The following is a 20651-nucleotide window of genomic DNA, read 5'->3' as shown; positions in this document are numbered from 1 at the left end:
ATATTCGTATAGCCGAATATAAGTGTACACATATAAGCCATCCATATATCAACTTAATTAATCAAAGTATATTATATTTATTATTATTTTTTATACCTTAACATAAAAATACAGTAGATATTCATACACACAAATATATATATATTGAATTATTAACATTAAATAGCTAGTCGACTTACCTCGGATATTAGCGAACACGATCGACTATTCAATTACTTTCGTTTTCCCCCGATCCAAATCCTTTTTCTTTGTTTCTTAATCTAAAAATAATCAAATTTAACCTTTTTATTCATCAAAACATTCAATTAAGTCCAAAAATACATAAATGGGAAAATTATCATTTTGCCCCTATCATTTTTCACTTTTTGCAATTTAGTCCTTTTTGCACAAAACACAAAATACACAAAATTTGCCCACACTAAGCTAGGGCCGAATATTCCTTGTCTTCATACAAATCCACACATTTCATTTATTTCACATTTTAATCCCTAAAAAAATTCATTTTCTCAATTTAGCTCTAATTTCTCAAATTAACTAAAAATTCAAAAACAAAACATGTTAATCTATCACATTTCTTTCATTTTTCATCATCAACTATCACAATGTTCAAGCATTCATCAATGGCACATTTCAAAATCATCAACAATTCACAAAATTAAGACATGGGTTTTGAAGTATTCAAAGCAACGATATCAAAAACGTAAAAATTATCAAAAACCGAGCTAAAACGAACCTTAAATCAAGCTCAAGTATGGCCGAACCTATGCTTGTGTTTTTCTCTTCTTTCTTTTCTCTAGTTTCGACTAAACAAGATGATAACAATTCCATTTTTCTTTGTTTTAATTAGTATATATTAGTATTTTATTTATTTACCTTATTGACCTTTAATAAATAATTTATATTTCATATAACACAAGGACATAGTTGTCCATAGCCACCCACTAACATTTAAATGGTTTAATTGTCATTTAAGACCCCCATTTTTAAAAGACAACAACAATTAGGTATTTTTAGATTTAACCCCTAAATTTTCATTTTACGCAATTAAACCCTTTTTATCGAATTGAACATTCAAACAATTAAATTTCCACACAAATTTTTCACACCTATAACTTAACATATAATAGACACTAAAAATAATATTAAAATATTTTTCTAACTCGGATTTGTGGTCCCGAAACCACTATTCCGATTAAGGTCAAAACTGGGTTGTTACATATTCTGGATCTGGGGGCCGTGGGTCAGTAATTAAACGACTCCGGTCCAATAATGCTGAGCTGTTTAGGGGTGTCACTAGAGTCGCCCCTACTGTGGCCGAGTATTGGTTGAAGGCCACCGAGAGAATCATGAATGATATAGACTGTACTCTTGAGTAGAAACTTAAGTGTGCAGTATCTTTACTTCGCGTCGAGGTATATCAGTGGTAATTATCGGTTGAGGAGGGTACTCAGCCTGATTATTTGAACCGAGACTTCTTCAAGACTGCCTTTTTGGGAAGTATGTGGGGGCGAGCTATGTAGATACTCGTAGGTGTGAGTTCATGAATCTCACACAATGTGATAGATCTGTGGTCGAGTATGAGGCCGAGTTTCTGAGGTTGAGCCACTATGCTCGAGATATGATGGCGTCTAAGTACGAGAAATGTGTTTACTTTGAGGACGGTCTGAGGGATAATTTGAGGGTACTGATTACTCCACAGAGGGAGTGCGAGTTTTCTATTCTTGTGGATAAGACAAAGATTATCGATAAAGTTAAGCGTGTGGAACGCCAAAATAGAGACCGTGAGAGAGGCAAGAATAAGAGAGATTTAGAACACTCTAGTTCTGTTCAGAGACCTAAGAAACGAGCCAGACCTGATGGGCAGGTTAGAGTAGGGGTTCATGTTACTTCTATTGGGATTCAACCATATGAAGATTGTGGTAAGCACTATTTGGGCGAGTGTTGGAGGAGGTTAGGGGCTTGTTTGAGGTGTGGATCTTTGGAGCACCGTAGTAGAGTGTGTCCACAGCGGGCTGATCAGATACAAGCTTTAGGATTGGGTTCTGTACAGCCTCAGAGGGCAGTTTAGCAACTACCTAGAGGTCGTGGACTGGCTAGGGGTGGTAATAGTATTGAACGATGGTAGAGAGCATCAGACAGAAGTGCTAGTCAACAGGAGGCGAGACAGCCTACACTGGTTTATGCTACTCGACGCCGAGAGGATATAGACGTTCCTGATGTTATTACTGATACATTCTTTATTTTCAATGTACCATATACTGCTATGATAGACATAGGTTCTACACACTCCTATGTGGCTAGTATTATTTCTGAAAACCTGGGGATTTCTGTTGAGAACACTTCTAGTGAGATTACTGTACTGAGTCCATTGGGGCAGTCTGTTCGGGTTAATAAACTTTATAGGAATGTTCCGTTAGAGGTGCAATAAGCTGTATTTTTGGAAAATTTGATGGAGCTTCCGTTTGGGGAGTTTGACTTAATTCTGGGTATGTACTGGTTGGTCGAGCATCGAGTTAGTTTGGATTGCACGACTAAAAGGATTGTTCTGAGGACTGAGGATAATAATGAGGTGGTTGTGATCTCCACTCTTGTGGCTGAGAAACTGGTTTAGAAAGGGTGTGAGGTGTATTTAGATGACGTCCATGTTTCTATTTTTGGGGATTCTTCTATTAGGGATATGAGAACAGTGAGGGATTTTTCAGATGTCTTTTCTGAAGAGTTATCGGGTTTACCTCCAAGTTGAGAAGTTGAGTTCGACATTAAGCTTTTACTGGGTATAGCTCCAGCGTCCATCGCTTCCTACCAAATGATACCAAAAGAGCTTACAGAGCTTAAGGCTCAACTTCAAGAGCTTCTAGATCGTGGTTTCATCTGTCCTAGTGTGTCTCCGTGGGGGGCACTGGTTTTGTTTGTTAAGAAAAAGGATGAAACCGTGATGATGTGTATTGATTATCGGTAACTAAATAAACTGACGGTGAAGAATAAGTATCCATTTCTGAGGATCGATGATCTGTTTGATCAGTTCTAAGGGGCTTCAGTGTTCTAAAAAATAGATCTTCATTCTGGGTACCATCAGCTTAGAGTTAAGAAAGTTGATGTTCATAAAACTATATTTAGGACTCGTTATGGACATTACAAGTTCCTAGTTATGCCTTTTGGTTTGACGAATGCTCTGGCTGTAGTCATGGATCTAATAAACTGAGCCTTTTAGCTGTATCTGGATCAGTTCATCATGGTCTCCATCGACGATATTCTGGTTTACTCAAAGACTAAGGATGAGCATGATGAACATCTTAAGGTAGTGCTTCAGATACTCTGAGAGAAGCAGCTCTACGCTAAGTAGAGTAAGTGTGAGTTCTGATTGTAAGAGGTAACTTTTCTAGGGCACGTGATTTCTGCTGAGGGGATTCGTGTTGATCCGAGGAAGATTGAGGCCATACTTGAGTGGAAACAGCTTAAGAATGTATCTGAAATCTATAGTTTCTGGGTCTTGCGGGATATTATCGGAGGTTTGTCTAGGGGTTCTCTCTGATTGCAGCTCATTTGACTAAGCTTCTATGCAAGGGTGTTCCCTTCGTTTGGTATAATACGCAACAATCGAGCTTTGAGAAGCTCAAGTTTGTTTTGACTCAGGCTCCTATTCTGATACAACCTGAATCTAGTAAAGAGTTTATGGTGTATAGTGATGCATCGTACGTCGATTTGGGATATGTATTGATGTAGGATGGTAAGGTTATAGCTTATGCCTCTCGTCAGCTTAAGACACACGAAGAGAATTATTCAACGGATAATATTAGGTTGGCTACAGTGGTTTTTGCGTTGAAAATCTAAAGGCATTAGATGTATGGTGAGAGGTGTATTATCTACACTAATCACAAGAGCCTCAAGTATCTCCTTACCCAGATGGAGTTGAATCTTAGGTAGCGTCGATAGATTGAGCTGCTAAAAGATTATGACTGCACAATAGAGTATCATCCTGGTAAGGCCAATATGGTGGTCGATGCTTTAAGTCAAAGAGTGATGACTGATTTGAAGGCGATGTTCACTCGTCTTATTCTGTTTGATTATGTAAGTCTGTTAGCCGAGTTACAAGTTAAGGCGACTTGGATTGATCAGATTCGAGACAAGCAGTTAGGGGATGAGTCTTTGGGTTTGCGGTTTCGCCAGATTGAGAGTGGTAGTACTTTAGATTTTGGGTTTAATAAAGATGGAGTTCTGTATTTTCGAGGTCGGATCTGTGTGCTGAATGATTCTTATCTGAAGCAGTTGATTCTGAGGTAGGCACATAGTAACCCTTATGCTATTCATCCCAGTGCTAATAAGATATATCGAGATCTTTGTGAACTATACTGGTGGCCAGGTTTGAAACGCGAGGTTACGAATTTCGTTGCTCGTTGTTTGATGTGCCAACAAGTTAAGGCTGAACACCAGTTGCTTTAGAGTTTGCTGTAACTCATTAAGATTCTTTTATGGAAGTGGGAACGAGTAACGATAGACTTCGTTAGTGGGTTTCCCTTGACACCCACTAAGAAGAATTCTATTTGAGTCATTGTAGATCGATTGACCAAGGCTATATATCTCCAAGATTGTAAGACTACATGGGGTTTTAGTTTCGATAATTTCTAATAGAGATCATCGTTTTACTTTTTAATTTTGAAAGAAATTGCATGAAACTCTGGGTTCGAGATTGGACTTCAGTACTATGTTCCATCATTAGACCGATGGTCAATCTAAGAGGGTGATTCAGATACTAGAGGATATGCTTTGGATTTGTGTAATAGATTTCTGAGGTAATTGGGAGGATTATCTACCGCTAGCTGAGTTTGCCTACAATAACAGTTTCCAGTCTAACATCCAGATAGCACCTTACGAGGCTCTGTATGGCCGTAAGTGTCATACTCCGCTATGTTGGACTGAGTTGAGTGAACAACGAGTTTTGGGTCCCGAGTTGGTTTCTGAGACTGAAGATAAGGTTAGACTGATTCGGGATCGTTTGAAGGTGGTTTCTAATAGCCAAAAGTCTTGTGCAGATCTGAAGAGGAGAGATATTGAGTATTCTGTGGGTGACTTTGTTTTTTTTAAGGTTTCTCCGTGGAAGAAAGTTTTGAGATTTGGTCGTAAGGGTAAGCTGAGCCCTAGGTTTATTGGGTCGTGTCAGATTCTGAAGCGTGTGGGACCGATCTCTTATTAGTTGGAGCTACCTTCAGAATTGGATCGTATCCACAATGTATTCCATGTCTCGATGTTGAGGCGCTATCAGTCTGATCCATCTCACGTTGTTTCTGTTGAGGAGATCGAGATTAGACCGGATTTGACTTTTGAGGAGGAGCCGATTCAGATTTTGGATCGTGATATTAAGGTTCTGAGGAGGAAGTCCATCCCATTAGTGAAGGTTCAATGGCAGAACCATGGCACTGAGGAAGCCACATGGGAACCTGAGGACTCGATGCGTCAGCAGTATCCTCATCTGTTCTGATCAGTTAAATTTCGAGGTCGAAATTTCTTTTAGGGGGTAGAGTTGTAATGCCCTGAATAATTTATTTCTGTTTTTGTAAATATCTAACATAAATGTATATCTGCTTCAGTGGTTAAGTGTTCTAGGTGTGTCTGTGAGGTTTTGGGTTCAAGTCTCACCTTTCCCAAATTTTTTTTTCTAATCCTAGCCTTACCCTTATTGAGCGGGCTTATATAAAATTATTTATTAATCTATATTAGAATGAGCTTGTTGGTTCGAGTGGTAAAGGAGTTAGTGTGTTGGGGATCATGTGTTCAAACCCTAGCACAAGCGTAGAGGTTAATTTTTGCCTCGATTAACTGAGAGAGTTTGGATAGGATTGGGAGTTTGTGTGAGTGGGTGATTGAGGATGAGAGGATAGTGGGGAGTTGGGATATTGGGAGTTATTAGGTTTTGTTTTTATTTTTATTTTCAAAATTCGTTTTTCTCTCTTTTAAAAAAATTGACGTCAATTTCTTCTATTTTTCCCCTTTCTGGTATTTTCTTTTCTCCTTCTTTGCAAACCTTTATTTTGTTCTTCTTCATTTTGATTCGTCAATCTGTTGTTCAATCGTGCTGTTGGAATTGTCGGGTTCTTCTGATTCGGTAAGTAGAACTCTATTTATCACTTCGATTAGTTTTGAGATAATAGCGGTGTTTTGGAAACCTTTATTTTGTGTTTAATAGATAAAACCTGTGTTTAGGTGAAGGTTGTGAAGCAGAAGATTGCACTACAGCGGCTTAATTCAAGGTTGTGACTGTTTTTGTTAGCGGTAAGTCAGTTTTTATGTTTTTGGTAATCGTGTTAGACTCGTAAATTGATTACTGAAGGTTTTGGGTACTCTATTTTTAGGTGTTGATGGTCTTAAAAGTGGTTTCACTTCGAAAATGTACCAGGTGTGTACCGAAACCCGAAAAATTGAGCTTTGACGGAAGTCGAAAGTGCATTCTGTCGACACCACACGGGCGTGTGCCTGGCCATGTAGTTGGCCATGTGTGAAACACGACCGTGCCATTGACAAGGGCATGGTCGTGTGCAAGACACGACCTTGTGATGGTGTGAGTGTGGCCGTGTGGGCCACACGGGCAAGGCCAATTTGGACATGTGGGCCTATATGGGCAAGCCACATAGGCATGTGGGCTCATAATTCTAAAATATTTTCTAGGGTCACACGGGTCGTTTCGATCGACTGTGGGTCTACCGTAGGGTCAGTAAGGGCTAACCAAACCCTATTTTATGTGTTATGATATTATGATAGATTGATATGAGTAGGATACTAAATGTATGTCTGACTGTACTGTTTAAGCAAACATGTTAAGTCTATAATTTTTGTATTTATATTCTGTACATGATTTCTATATCTATTTTTGGGGTGGGATTTGAATACGTGGAGTAAGTGATCTGTATTGGCGACATTTCGCCTATATTCTGGCAGCTTGACTGCATATTATCTGTAATGTGTCGCATCGACACTATATGGTGTGTAGGGATGAGTGGGTGTTTTTAACCCCACATGGTGTGATAGGAGATGGTGTGTAGAGGATGGGGGTAGGACTCACTACATTTGTTTTGTTTATCTGTTATTTGTATCTGTATCTGTATCTGTAAAGGACTTTAGTCCTAGTCTGAATCTGAATTTGATTGTGTATGTGATATTTGTTTGTAATGCATGTCTATTTCTGTTGGGTTACACACTGAGTTTACGAAAACTCATGTTTGTTTGTCTGTTCTGTATAGGTAATCCACAGACTTAGGCGGATCGGTGCAACGGCGTCTGATGGTGACCAAGAGATCATAAACTGACCTTAAATATTGGTTTTAATTAAATTAAGGACTATTTCTGGGAGTTTTGTATTTATTGGACTCTCCGGACTGTTGGTTTTTAATTTGGTTTTGGATGCATTTTTTATTCTGTATTTGTAATATCTGAATGCAAATCTCGGTTTTATGAAAACAAATATTTTTCTAAAAATACGAGCTGGATTTTCAAAATATAACGATTTTAAGACTTCCGCTGTAAATTATGATTTGCAACTAAATTAATTAGATAATGGTTTCAATAAAAGTTGTAATAACGAAAATGGGTTACAAAGCTTCAATGAATTCGCACTGTTTTCAAAACCTCTTTATGGTAACATTACTGGATTCAACCATAATGTCTAGGCCGGGTTTGGGGTGTTACAGACCTTGCCAAGTGTTCATCCTGCCTAGGCCCATTGTCTTATCAACAACAAAAGCTCTGTCATGTCTCATTCGCCACTTGTAAGGCCCATCAACTTATTACAATGCAATTGTAAAGGCTTACCGAAGTGACACATAACTCAAAAGATCTACCTAAGCAAACATGTTAGTAAGACCACATGACTCACCCTATAAACATCAATGAGAAGAAACTTGTCTAGCATTAGGTATATATAGTCACATCCCCCTCATTCTTTGCATTTCTCCCTTCCCACTTAAGTTACATTAACACAAAAACTAACAAATTTCAAATGATGCCATTACTTAATCTATCTTTATAAACGCTTGAACAAAACTTCCAATTAACCTTACAAAACACCTTGCTTATGTAAGAATTACAAGTAGATCGTAAACTCCCCAAAATGAGACATTATCAAATGATGAAGAAGCAATTCTTCCCACATTGGTCATTACCAAGAATGCCTTATATTTAACCTTCAAACCTTACCACAAACAACCTTCAAACCCAGGTAGAAGGTATCAAACAACAATTACAAGCATTACAGCATGTTAAAATAAATGATGCAAAGTGGGCACTCTCTTCAAATAATTCTCTAGCCCTAAACCTTGCAATTTAATGCTTGTCACTCATCTTCAGACCTCTCAAAGAGAAATACAATTGAATAGTAGATCCTTAAAAATATCTCTTACGATATAATAATTATATGGATATTATGGATACCAATGTAAAGATTTCTTGATGACTCTCACAGATTGTACGAAAACTTGGTACTAATCTTTACCGAGCAGATCTATACGTACCTTCAAACAACTAGCTTGCCAATTTATGGAACACTTCTTGACTAATCATTCAATTTTTAAAAATCTTGCAAATATTCTTATTAGTAAGCAAAACAAAGGCAATCAGTTACCGACCCAATAGCCTATTTAGTATCCAGAACATTCAAAATAATATCATTCGGAGGATCCTAAGAGTAAAGATCAACAAGCTTATTTTGCAACTAGTGTATATCTACCCTCCTAATGGGTGTATGAGAGCTACTTCATGCTAGTAAACCTTCACTTAGCTCAAAGAGATATAAATGGACCGAAGATGTAGTAGACAACCCTGATCTTTAGATCTTTGCCTCACAAGACTTCTGAAGCACTTATGTATCATCAAACTGAAAATATTGTTGAGTACCAGTAATAGAGCATTGACTTCCAACCATCCTTGTATCAAGAACAAAGGGCAATGATCGGATTTTATGAAAGCGAGATGATGTACGAAACTCAAGAAACATGGACTAACATTCCTCGATTGCTACACTCTGTAAAGCCATTCTTGAATAAGAGCATACAAAATGCATCCATACCTTCAACTAAACCAAGAAACCATGAATCTAATATCACTTAGTCCGTTGTCGTTTGAAGCCTGACGCACATCCTCCATAGAGGTTGAATTATGCAAATTACCACCCTTTTTCTCATAGGACCACGTTAATTCATTAAAATCACTGAGGACCCCTGGGGCAAAAAAGAATGATGAGTTAATTAAGATAATAACTCCCAAGATTCCTTTTTGTGCCTCTCATCAGGGTTGCTGTAGAAGCTAGTAAAGCGTCACTTATCATAGCTACAAGAATAAACAATCTCAGCATCAATATACCGGTCATAACTCAAAAAGGATACAAACATACTCATTTTCTTTAATGTCGTACATATTTCATGTGTTATAATTAATTTAAATTTTAAATACGTAACGAATGATATAATTTTTAGTGTGTATTTAACCAAACATATAATTTTATTAAATATTTTCTATATTTAATAATTATTTAATATTAAAATATTAAATTTATTCCATCAATTTAATCTACCCTCTTATTTTGTTTAATTAAGCAAATCTCAGGACGACACATATCCTAAATAGAGGAATCCTACCCAAAAAACCAAGAACTGGAAAATGAAACCAAAAACTAATATTTATTTGGGTGTATGTATATCCCACATCAAACCATTTCAGTAACACCATCTTTCTTTTTTTCTAAATATAAACCTAACAAAATATAAAGTCTAAATATAAGAAAATAATTAAAACGAATGAAAAACTAAACTAACAAAACCAAGAGTCTAAAAAATTTCTCACCTAATTAAAAAAGACAATACAAAAGAATCCCATCTTCATTGATCCTCTCCTTCCTCTTTCCATGGCAGGCGCAGCTCTCTTGATCATCTTCTCCTTAATCGTCGTCTCCGTACGTTCTTATGCAGACACTCGACTCGATCTTGTTGCCCGTTCATGCGAGATGACCACGGTGCAGAACAAGGATGATTACTTGAAGAATTACGAGTCCATCCTTCAAAAGATGGAACCGGAGATGTATCGTAACAAGTTTGCGTTTAATGAAGCCGGAAAGCCGCCTGATAAAATTTACGTGTTATCGCAGTGCATGAATGATCTCTCGAGCGTTGAATGCGCCCAATGCTTTGCGAGGATCAGTAATATTTTACCGGCTTGTTTTCCGACCACCGGTGGTCGTGTTTATCTTGACGGTTGCTTTATAAGGGCTAACAATTATAGTTTCTATAGGGAAGTCACTGCAAATGGTGATATCAATGTGAGTTTCTTTACATATATATATTTCTCTCTTTTTTTGCCATAACCTTGAAAACTAATGCTTAATATATAACTTGCTATAATGTGTTCTCAGCTCATTTATTTGGTAATTGTGGTTCGTTTGATTTATAACATGTTATTAAATTTCCTGTTTGGGGATTGAATGGAAGGTAGAGATGCAGCGATGATATCGACACCGACGAAGATTTCAAGATGGTATTGAGAGACATGTTGCCCAGGATGGTTCACAAGGCTCCCGACAAAAAAGGGTTTGCCTTGTTCCAAGAGTCGAGGAATGGGACCACGGTTCATGGGATGGCTCAGTGCTGGAAAATCTTGGATAAGGAAATGTGCTCCTCTTGTCTCGCCGATGCCGTCGACCTCGTCTTCCGGTGCGTGCCCTCTAAGGAAGGTCGTGCGCTCAATGCTGGCTGCTTTTTGCGTTATTCCACTTATGATTTCGGTCATGACACCAATGCTGGTGCAGTCCGATGTTAGTCTCTTTGTCTTTGCCTTTTGCCTTTTAACCTTCTTTCTCTCTTTTAAATACACACACGCCTTTTAATTAGGTTCATTTGTGTTTTGTAGATGCCATAATATCGTTCATAATTTACATCTTTTTAACGGCTGTGGTCTGCACATTGGCCGTTGCCATTGGACTGCGTTTGGGGAAAATGGCTTACAAACAGATGAATCCTCGACGTGAATGGAAAGGTAAGGTTACCTACAAATATTGCCATCCCTCATTTGAGAAGGGATTGTATTTAATTTCTCCTTAAATTTGGCTTTTACACGCAGGGAAAGAGGTGGACCTGGCCGCACTGGATCAGGCCATGAAATTCTTGCAGTTCAAGTTTTCAACTCTAGAGAAAGCAACTGATTGCTTCAATGAAGCTAACAAGCTTGGCTCTGGAGGATATGGTGAAGTATTTAAGGTATACGCTATGATTTTTGTTTCAGTTTTACAAAAAGAAAATCGACTCCCAAGTTGATGAATGTATTGAGGTGTGAAATCTGAAAATTTGTACCGTAGGGAACATTACCAGATGGAAGAGAAATTGCAGTAAAACGATTATATGTAAATGGAAGGAATCGAAGTAGAGAAATATACAATGAAATGGATGTCATCAGTAAAGCCCAACATAAGAACTTGGTTCGTTGCCTTGGCGGTTGCTTTACCATTATTGAGAATTTCCTCGTCTATGAATACCTTGCTAACAAAAGCCTCGACAGCATCTTATTTGGTAAGCTACAAATGTGAGTGTTGTCTAATATGGATTGAAAAGAATAGACAAATTCAACACTCACATGCCTGAATCCCAATTACTACAATTATTTCATTCAATTAGCTCAATACTAAAACAAAATGGTGACTGTTTTGACGCCCCCTGGAAGAAAGATCCTGAGAAGAAGAAAGAGTTAGATTGGGGAAAAAGGCAGAAAATAATTATGGGAACAGCCGAAGGTTTGGAATATCTACACAAAGGTTGCGAAGTTCGGATCATTCATAGAGACATCAAGGCCAGTAACATCTTGTTGGACATCAAATTCCGACCCAAAATCGCGGATTTCGGCCTCGCCAGGCTCTGTTCCCGCGATTCCGATAGGATTTCCCTCGTCAACAACAGTGTGGCCGGTACTTTGTAAGTTGCCTTTCTCATCACATTCCAAGCTTATTCTCATTAAGTTGTAACTAATGCAACTTTTGATTGAATTTTTTTGTAGCGGATACATGGCTCCCGAATACATAGCCAAAGGAAGATTAACTGAAAAAGTGGATGTTTATAGTTTTGGAGTTCTAATGCTCGAAATCATCAGTGGAGTTAAAAACACCAAAATCGAATCCGACAATTATTTCGAAACCTTGGTGACTGATGTAATCATAACATCGCATCTTTCTTACTTTCATTCTCCTTTTTTTTCATCAAAATTCCCACGGATTCTAAATATCTTTTGGTTGTTAAAAATATGAAATTCTTCCACCCAAATCTTTTTTAGGGAACTTTCCCATCCCTTGTCAAATTTCTATCAGAAATATTAGCAAAATTGCCGATGAAAATTCGTCTATCTCTTGTAGTGAATATAATATTTAATATTGATTTTCAGGCATGGAGGCATTTTCAATCAAACACAACAACAAAAATCATCGAGGAAAGCTTGAATCCGGAGGATCAAATTGAAGAAATAAAGAGACAAATCCAACTGGGTTTGCTGTGCACACAAGCGGAGCCAACTTTAAGACCAAATATGTCCAAAGTTCTTCAGATTTTAAGACATAAAGACATGGATTTGCCTTCCCCGACTAAACCTCCATTTTTGGATGAATCTCTTATTTTATCTGCTTCTAGCTTCAATACTCTTCCATCAAAATCCCAGACCAATATTAATTTTCCAGAAAAATCCCAAACCAATGATAATTTACATAGACATGATCAACAAGATTATTCTAATTTGTAATTACGGTCATTTCCTTGTTAATTAGTTTTTTTTTTTTTTGGTTTATAGCTTTGAAGTTTTGAGTGGATGTATATAGTTTGTTTGTTTAGGATTTTGAAGTTTTCGTTTAAATGAAATTAAAAATATTTAATGAATAGATAATTTTTATATATTAAATAATTATTCCACCTTTTTTTTTTGAGAAAGCATTATTTTACATTCATAATTACATGCAAAATAATAAAAAGTTGATGAATTTAAAAATGCTTATTATTATTAATTAAATAATAAAAAGAGTAAAAGAACAAAGAAATTAGGGGAGAAAAAGAACTACAATATTTTATTTGTCAATAGGGATGTTAATTTACAATGTTTTTTCAAAATTTATATTTATAGACATAAGAAGTATAAATGAAATAAAATTCTACTTCTAATGAATATTGAAGTCATAAAATACATTAAATTTATATTTATCTGGATGGACATCCACTCAATAATAAAACATTCATAACACTCCCCATTGGATATCCAATGGTAGATAATATGTTTCTTAAAATTGTAACGACCCGATTTTCAGTGGTGTTGGAAATTACGGTTGCAAAATGCCATTTCCGTAAACCGTGTTCATAAATATTAAATAGTATAGAAATATATTAAAATTTAGTCTAGTAATTTTTGTTTAATTGATAGTTAATTAAGGTACAAGTGTAATGATTTTAAAATCAATGGTTGAGACCCATTTCTGATGTTTGAGACCATAGTTTAATTAAAGTTTGGTCCCTTAGTTTTGTCAATCGGATAATTAATTAAGATACAAGGACTAAATTATAAAAATTGTAAAAGTTAATTGCTATAAATTTTAATTGCTAAAGGATTAAGATGGTAATTAAACTAAAGTCTAAATAGACCATTTTAGACTAAAGTGGACAGGTAGGTGTGGTTTATGTTTATAAATTATGTTAGGTGTGGTTTATGTTTATAAATTATGTTAAATTTTACTTAAAATACTAAAAAGTATAAAATATATATTAAACAAATAAGAAAGTGGAGAAAAGAAGCATCTTCTCCTCCACCATGCAATAACGGAAAGAAAGTAGATTTTTAAGCTTGAAACATTCGGCCTTGCATGATGAGTGATTCTAAGTATATTTTTCATAAATATTATGTTTTTGAGATCATTATAATTTGACTTAGCTAACTCGAATGTTAATTTTTAAAATTGTTAAAATTTTTAAAATTGTTAAAATTTTTTAAAGTTATCATTGATAAATGCTTAAAGTTTTTTGTGTTAAATTGTTAGAATTTAAGCTTAGAATTGAAAAAGTTAGTTTTTGAACATAGGGACTAAAGTATGTAAAATTCAAAATTGATGTTAAATTTCTATAATTATAGATAATAGAGGGCTGTAGAAGAATGTAATTAAAATCGGATTATAAATCAAAGCTCAAATTTGAAAGATATAGTCATTTCAGTTTTAGAGACTAAATTGAATAAAATGTAAAATTGTAGGAAGATTTCAAAAAATAAAACAGAATTAATATATTAGTACAATAGGCTATTATAAGATGTTTCGAATTGATAAATTGAAATGAATTATTATATACTGGGATTTGAATCAACTGAAAGATAACGAAGAAAAGCAAAAATTGTGGAATAGTCCCTGACGTTTTGTTGGTTGTTGTTTTCCCAGGTAAGTTCATATGAAACTTATTATATAAGTTTTCTGATATGTTTGATTATATTTAATGTTTATTAGTTTAGATTAATTATAATTTTGATGAACTTACTTAAAAGGGACTAAATTGTAAGCTATAAATTGTATGGTAAATATGAATATGTAATTGGAAGTTGGTATAATTTGATTATATGATTTATTGTTGATAGATGATATGCTAGAATTATATAAGTTGAAATGGCAGTGTGGCATAAATGATTAGTGGTTTGTTGGTATAGGTATGTTTTGACCATGTTTAAAATACTTATATAGGTGAATTGGTAAATTTAAGAAGTGAAATGGTATGGTAAATGCTAAATTGTGCCTTATTGAGTTGGTTGTTTTGGAATGATTATATAAATGAGAATGTTACAAGTTAGAAATGGTAAGTATATAAGACTAATATATGTGTAATTTTGGATGGGTAACGTTTATATGAAAGTATGAACTTGATGGTGAATTGTTAGATGATACATGTATTATTGGTATGGCAAATTAGTGATCTTAAGATATGACTTAAATGTTGTGTCATCTTGTTATAACTTTTGTCTACATGATTTATATACTATGATGATGGTGTACGTATTTGGTTAAGTATAAGTAAATTATAAATAGGCTTGAATATGGTATGAAGTGTTATAATGGTAATTGAATTTAGTAGTCTTTTTTATTGTTCCGAACTCAGTTATGTGGCATGTATTTAGGGGATGTAGTGCATATGTAATTATTTTGAAAGTTTAGAAGTTGAACTACATGTGATGCTTAGTTTTTGAAACTTGCATATAATGCTTATAAGTATGTATAAGTGGCAAATGTTGAATGTGGCTTGTTTGAGCTAATGTGGTGTAAATGGCAATAAGGAATTGGCATGAAAACATGATGGCAATGTGGTAAGTTAAGCTAGAATGATTTAAGTAGTTGAGTAGATTGTATTGATACATTAATTTGTATTGGTGCCAATATGGCATATTGGTTAAATGTTTAAGAGAATGATATATGGCATGTTTTGGCTTGGTTTTGAGATGATTTGTGTAAATGTATGTTTTGAGGTTTTGGAATAGTTGGCTTGAACAGGGATCAAAGTGGTACATTTTTGTACCACACGAGTTGGTACATTGCGGTGTGACATACACGGGCTGTTGACATGGTCGTGTGATCACTGAAATGTAAGATATTTCAAAACCACACAGTTCTCGTTTGTTTCACAGTTTGGCCATATAGGTTGGTGACACGACCGTGTGACTACTGGAAGAATCGATCGATTTTGGTCCACACAGCCACAGTGAGTTACACGGCCTAGGCACACTATCGTGTGACCCTTATTTTGCAAAATTTCCATTATTTTTGGAAAGGTTTCCAGTTTAATCATTATTTGTTCTCGGGGCAACTTAAGAGCTTTTGTAAACTCGTTTGAGACTCGATTTTGATTGTATTTCACATTATTCATGGAATTATGACACGATTTGATTTTTAAATGAAATTAATTACTATAAATGGAAAGTGTTTTATTCTGATATTTGTGGTAATATTCCATAGCTTAGGTCCAGTGATCAAACTTGACAATCGGGTTTAATTACGAGGTGTTAGAGATTAATTTTAAATTATTATTACGAGTATAATGATTTTCCTCTGTGAATTGTATTGAAGCAAGAAGAAGAAGTGTTGGTTTTGTTCACACAACAAGTTTATGATCGAGAATGTTAAGCTTGGTAACTTCAAGTTATAAGTATATGGTAGATATATGCATATAGATACACACATTTATTTAGGTAGAATTGCTAATATTAATATTATCTACTTAAATTATAGAAAAGCCACTGAATGTTTTACTCGTCATACATATTGCTTTCTCCATGCACAAGTTAGATCTAATTCAGATTTTCATGCATCGACCACAAATATTTGTTAGATTTCAACATTACTTATATTTGGCATGTACCTAATAGGTTAGGTTTTGTGGTAATTGAATGATGTTATAATCAAATGTTATATCTTATACTCTAGTAGTAATATATATATGCTGGATTTGTTGTATGTGATTAGGTGCATATATAAATGAAATGTGGATCGACTTTAGCATGAATAAGGAATGTATCTTTGTTGATAATTATCATATCAATTATATAAATTTAATTGTGAATTGATTGTAGTTTCTTTGGCAACAAATGTGACATTGTAGCTTAGACTTAGGGATCGTGTTGAGTATAAGGTGTTACAAAAACTTTATTAAGATAAAAACCTTGTGAGAAAAAAATTCTAGTGAAGGAAAAAGAGTGCACTTATTTCTAATACGTGTAACATATTGCCTTATTAAAAACATTATCAAGGAAACCTAGTGAGACAAAACCTCAATTAAGGAAAAAAGAGTACAACATTTTTTTACTCTTCATCATAACAACATCACATAATATCTCAAATTCTATGTATTCATTTTTTAATACTAGCTTTTCAAATGATCACTTGAAGAATTTTGATAAGCATTTATATCACCATTCTTTTGAAAGTCATGAGTGAGGGGAAAAAATGGGGAAATATATTTTGGTCTCTTTAGGAGTTTCAATAATAATCATAGAAAACTTTGATCATGATTCTTCTATAAAAAGGCATATGTTTAAATCAAATAAATAAATATTTATGCAAACGTATTGAACAATTTCCTCGAAATTTCTATATGTTTCTAGCATTCTAAATTCTTCTATGATTTTAATATAAACTTTCACTATATAGTTATTCATATGAAAGTCTATAACAATAATGATTGGACACATGTCAAATCTTTTGTAAATTGTCGGGCTAATAAGATATCTAAAGGTTATTGCATCCTCCACAAAGAATATCTTTTCAATATTAGGACTTAATGAAAAACTTCATTTATTTTGTTTTTTGCAAAATTACTCATTTGTACCTCACTAGCTTTATACCATTAGACATCTTGACTACTGGTCCAGAAACTTCACGAATTTAATTCTACTTGAATTGTCTTTCCATTTTGGTCAATCTTTTCCATGTCTGTATTTCTCAACAAATTCAAGATCCTTATCATTTCATTATTTCAATAATACTATTGTACGCAAAATCGTTGTCGACAACCTTTATTTCCCGGTTCCACATTTTCTCGTATTGACATAATTTATTGAGATATCTTTATTTTCATTATTTTCATCTTCAGGTACCTAAATCTCTTCAAGAGTTTTAATAATTAGTTTTGTCTTGGATCTCTTCAGGAGCACCCGCTTCCACTATATGACCATCCATATTTATTTTTCTTTTACGAGAGTTTTCATCTTTGGAAGTAATCAATCTAGCATGCTTCAGACATGTATTAATTTCATTTGTTCTAACATATTTTATTACTAAGACTTCGATTCAAATCAAAACATTAGTTGTCATAAAACGCTTGGTTATTCTCATCAAGTCAATAAATGCATTTAGCAGTTAACTTGCAATAAAATAAATTATTATTTTTGAACTTCTAGTTCAAATTACTTTTTATATCTAGATAATGATAGTTCATCCTAAGTAATTTATTTCATCCATCTATTATTTCTCTCCCTCTAATGTTGGGAAAACTATCAAATCAAAATAGTAATCACAAGATCATGTCATAATTGAATCTCCAATTCGTTCAAGATATTTATTAATAAAAGGAGGCTCATAATTATTATATATTCCCAAATTTCTCTCAATATCAGTTTTGTAATTATGGTGGACTAGCTTGAACATATTTTGCACATTCAAATATTCTAAAATGAGTTGTATTTGGCTCCTGACCAAAAACCAATTGTAATAAGAAGTATTTATCATAACTTCTGACATAATATGTACAAATGTCGATTCATATAAAATATCATATCCTTATACAAAAATTTTGTTTTCAAAAGATATATTTTGCTACTAATTGGAGGCATTAAATCACTAATTATGCTAAACCATTTTATACGTATAAGCAACAGGCTTTATGATAGTTATTTGCATAAATAATCTAACATACAATAATAATTAAAAACATGAGAAATAAGCTCACAAACATTAGCAAAAATTGTATCAATTGCATAATCTGAAAGTTTTATTCTTAATCAAATCATTGAATAAGAAATCTCGCAAACGACAGGTTTCAAGTTGATAACTCACATGTGATTAACTTGTACATTCATTTACCAAAATATCAAAACACTCGCTTTCTAGATAAATGAGCCAATATTTCTTTTAAAAATGCAAGAGATTCAATCTTGACTTTTGTTAGTAAGGTTCTAATAAATCACCTTTTTTTATAATAATTAGCACATGATAATTCCTTAAAATGAAGAATCATCAAGTTCTTTAATAAGTATCCATGTAAATTCTCATTTATTGCATCACTATTGATTGGGATAATCTAACTAATCATATCAACTAATTAATATACTTGGACTAGTAAATTTCAAGTTTACTGTGCATGAGATTCAACAATACTAATATAAACTTTTGGGTTACCATCTCATGTGATTTAACCATACTAATATATGCATTGTACAAACTAGAGAAAAGACGATAATTTTTCAACACAAAATTCCTACCCAATATAATAGATATAATATATAGAAATCAATCATATCCGCATCCACAATCTCAATATGATATTTGTTACAACGTATATCCTTTTAAAACACAATTTCTTTGAGACTGTCTAAAACTTAATGCATTAATTATCATTTTGTTTCTTCTAATAACAATGTATTGACTCTTCTTGAGCCTTGAATTAATTTTGTAGTATTAACATGTTTCATTATCACATTCAACATCAGTAAACAATATTTTAGCTCTTCTGGAGCCTTAAATTAATCTTGTCACCAAATATTGGTTTATTTCATTATCAAACAAGAGAAATACTATCCCTAAGGATGGTCTGTACTATTGTATTATCTACTAGACATATGTTTCCTTCGTTTTAAGGAATAATAATTGAATAACTAAGATATTCATGTGTACGATATAACAACTTTTCATAAGTTGTCTCTCTTATGTTTTTCTATTATTTTTCTTTATATCTTCACCTCTAGTGGTGAGAAAATTTATTATTAGTAAGAAATCTAATAATTAATTAGTGTCACTGTAACATCCCTAACTCATATCCGTTGCCGAAATAGGGTTACAGAACATTACCAAAATTTACAGACCAAATACAGTTATTTCCTATCATTTAACATTCATATCATAAATCAATCGTGTTCAATCATGTTGTCCCTTACATGAGCCCTCGAGGCCCAAAATATGCATTGAAAATAAGTTGGGACTAAACCGGGTACTCAGAGAATTTTTCGTAAAATGTCAAAATTTTTCCTAATTGCAGAGGAGACACACCTGTATGGCCAGACCGTGTGGCTCATAAGGCTAAGAGACACACCCGTATCTCAAGCCGTGTGGGCATTCGAAATAGGGGCACACGGCCGTGTCCCATCCCGTGTCTGTGTCCGTGCCCGTGTAACTTACTGCCTTAGGTCACACGGCCAAGCTACACGCCCATGTGCTAGGCCATGTGAGCAATTTGACTTCCATTAATTAGATGCAGGGGTCACACGGCCAAGTCACATGCCCGTGTGCTAGGTTGTATGGATTATTTTGAGCATTCTGGTTCTCAATTTTAAAGATGCAAGGGCATACGGCCAGATCACACCCCTATGTGCTAGGTCGTGGGTCACACATGGCAGAGACACACGCCCATGTCTCTGCCCTTGTGGACGAAAATAGGTCATTTCCAAGGCCACTTTTCTCACCCAAATTGTCTTCCACCTACATCAACACTTTAACACATTCACAAAACAATACCAATCATTCAAATCAAGCAAAAACCAAGCTTAGTACATGTTATAACATTCCATATGTCTAAGTATTCAATTTCCCCTAATTGACCCAATTCACATACATGCATATCTTACCAATTATAGTAACTTAAATCAATTAATTATAAGCATATATAATTTTCATCATTTAACCAATTCAAAGACTCATCAAACACTTTAAGACCATATATAAACACATCAAAATATGTCATTCATAAGTCATTCCAATAGCTAATTACAACCAAACATTTATATTGCCATCATTGGTCATATTTAACCTATACATGTCATTATAACCAAAATTAGTTTGTTATATATACCAAAAAGTCTGAGGGATAATGTGATGTAGCTCCGACTAACTTCCAACCTTTACGAGCCTCCGAGTA

The 20651-nt window shown here is 34.4% G+C and overlaps 2 protein-coding genes across 2 annotated transcripts; both read left to right on the top strand.

Moving 5' to 3' along the window:
- The first annotated feature begins 1540 nt into the window (after positions 1 to 1540).
- On the top strand, positions 1541 to 3532 carry LOC121222023 (uncharacterized). Its single transcript, XM_041101908.1, has 4 exons — positions 1541 to 2044; positions 2126 to 2419; positions 3227 to 3298; positions 3404 to 3532. The coding sequence occupies exons 1-4, from the start codon at positions 1541 to 1543 to the stop codon at positions 3530 to 3532; spliced, it is 999 nt and encodes a 332-aa protein (XP_040957842.1).
- A 6319-nt stretch (positions 3533 to 9851) lies between these two features.
- Positions 9852 to 12808, top strand: LOC107915318 (putative cysteine-rich receptor-like protein kinase 43). The gene is made up of 8 exons (XM_041101907.1): positions 9852 to 10297; positions 10471 to 10789; positions 10885 to 11010; positions 11095 to 11231; positions 11330 to 11540; positions 11696 to 11939; positions 12022 to 12172; positions 12403 to 12808. The coding sequence occupies exons 1-8, from the start codon at positions 9887 to 9889 to the stop codon at positions 12751 to 12753; spliced, it is 1950 nt and encodes a 649-aa protein (XP_040957841.1). The 5' UTR covers positions 9852 to 9886; the 3' UTR covers positions 12754 to 12808.
- Positions 12809 to 20651: the final 7843 nt, after the last annotated feature.

Source organism: Gossypium hirsutum, chromosome D10 (genome assembly GCF_007990345.1).
Source record: "Gossypium hirsutum isolate 1008001.06 chromosome D10, Gossypium_hirsutum_v2.1, whole genome shotgun sequence".
Taxonomy (NCBI): domain Eukaryota; kingdom Viridiplantae; phylum Streptophyta; class Magnoliopsida; order Malvales; family Malvaceae; genus Gossypium; species Gossypium hirsutum.
This window is presented reverse-complemented; position numbering and strand designations above follow the sequence as displayed.

Coding starts and splice junctions, on each gene's coding strand:
- LOC121222023 (XM_041101908.1), top strand. CDS start 1,541: ATGAATCTCACACAATGTGATAGATCTGTGGTCGAGTATGAGGCCGAG. Junction 2,045..2,125: donor AAGCTTTAGGATTGGGTTCT/GTACAGCCTCAG, acceptor GAACGATGGTAG/AGAGCATCAGACAGAAGTGC. Junction 2,420..3,226: donor ATAGGAATGTTCCGTTAGAG/GTGCAATAAGCT, acceptor TATCTGGATCAG/TTCATCATGGTCTCCATCGA.
- LOC107915318 (XM_041101907.1), top strand. CDS start 9,887: ATGGCAGGCGCAGCTCTCTTGATCATCTTCTCCTTAATCGTCGTCTCC. Junction 10,790..10,884: donor CAATGCTGGTGCAGTCCGAT/GTTAGTCTCTTT, acceptor TGTGTTTTGTAG/ATGCCATAATATCGTTCATA. Junction 11,541..11,695: donor CCTCGACAGCATCTTATTTG/GTAAGCTACAAA, acceptor CCTGGAAGAAAG/ATCCTGAGAAGAAGAAAGAG.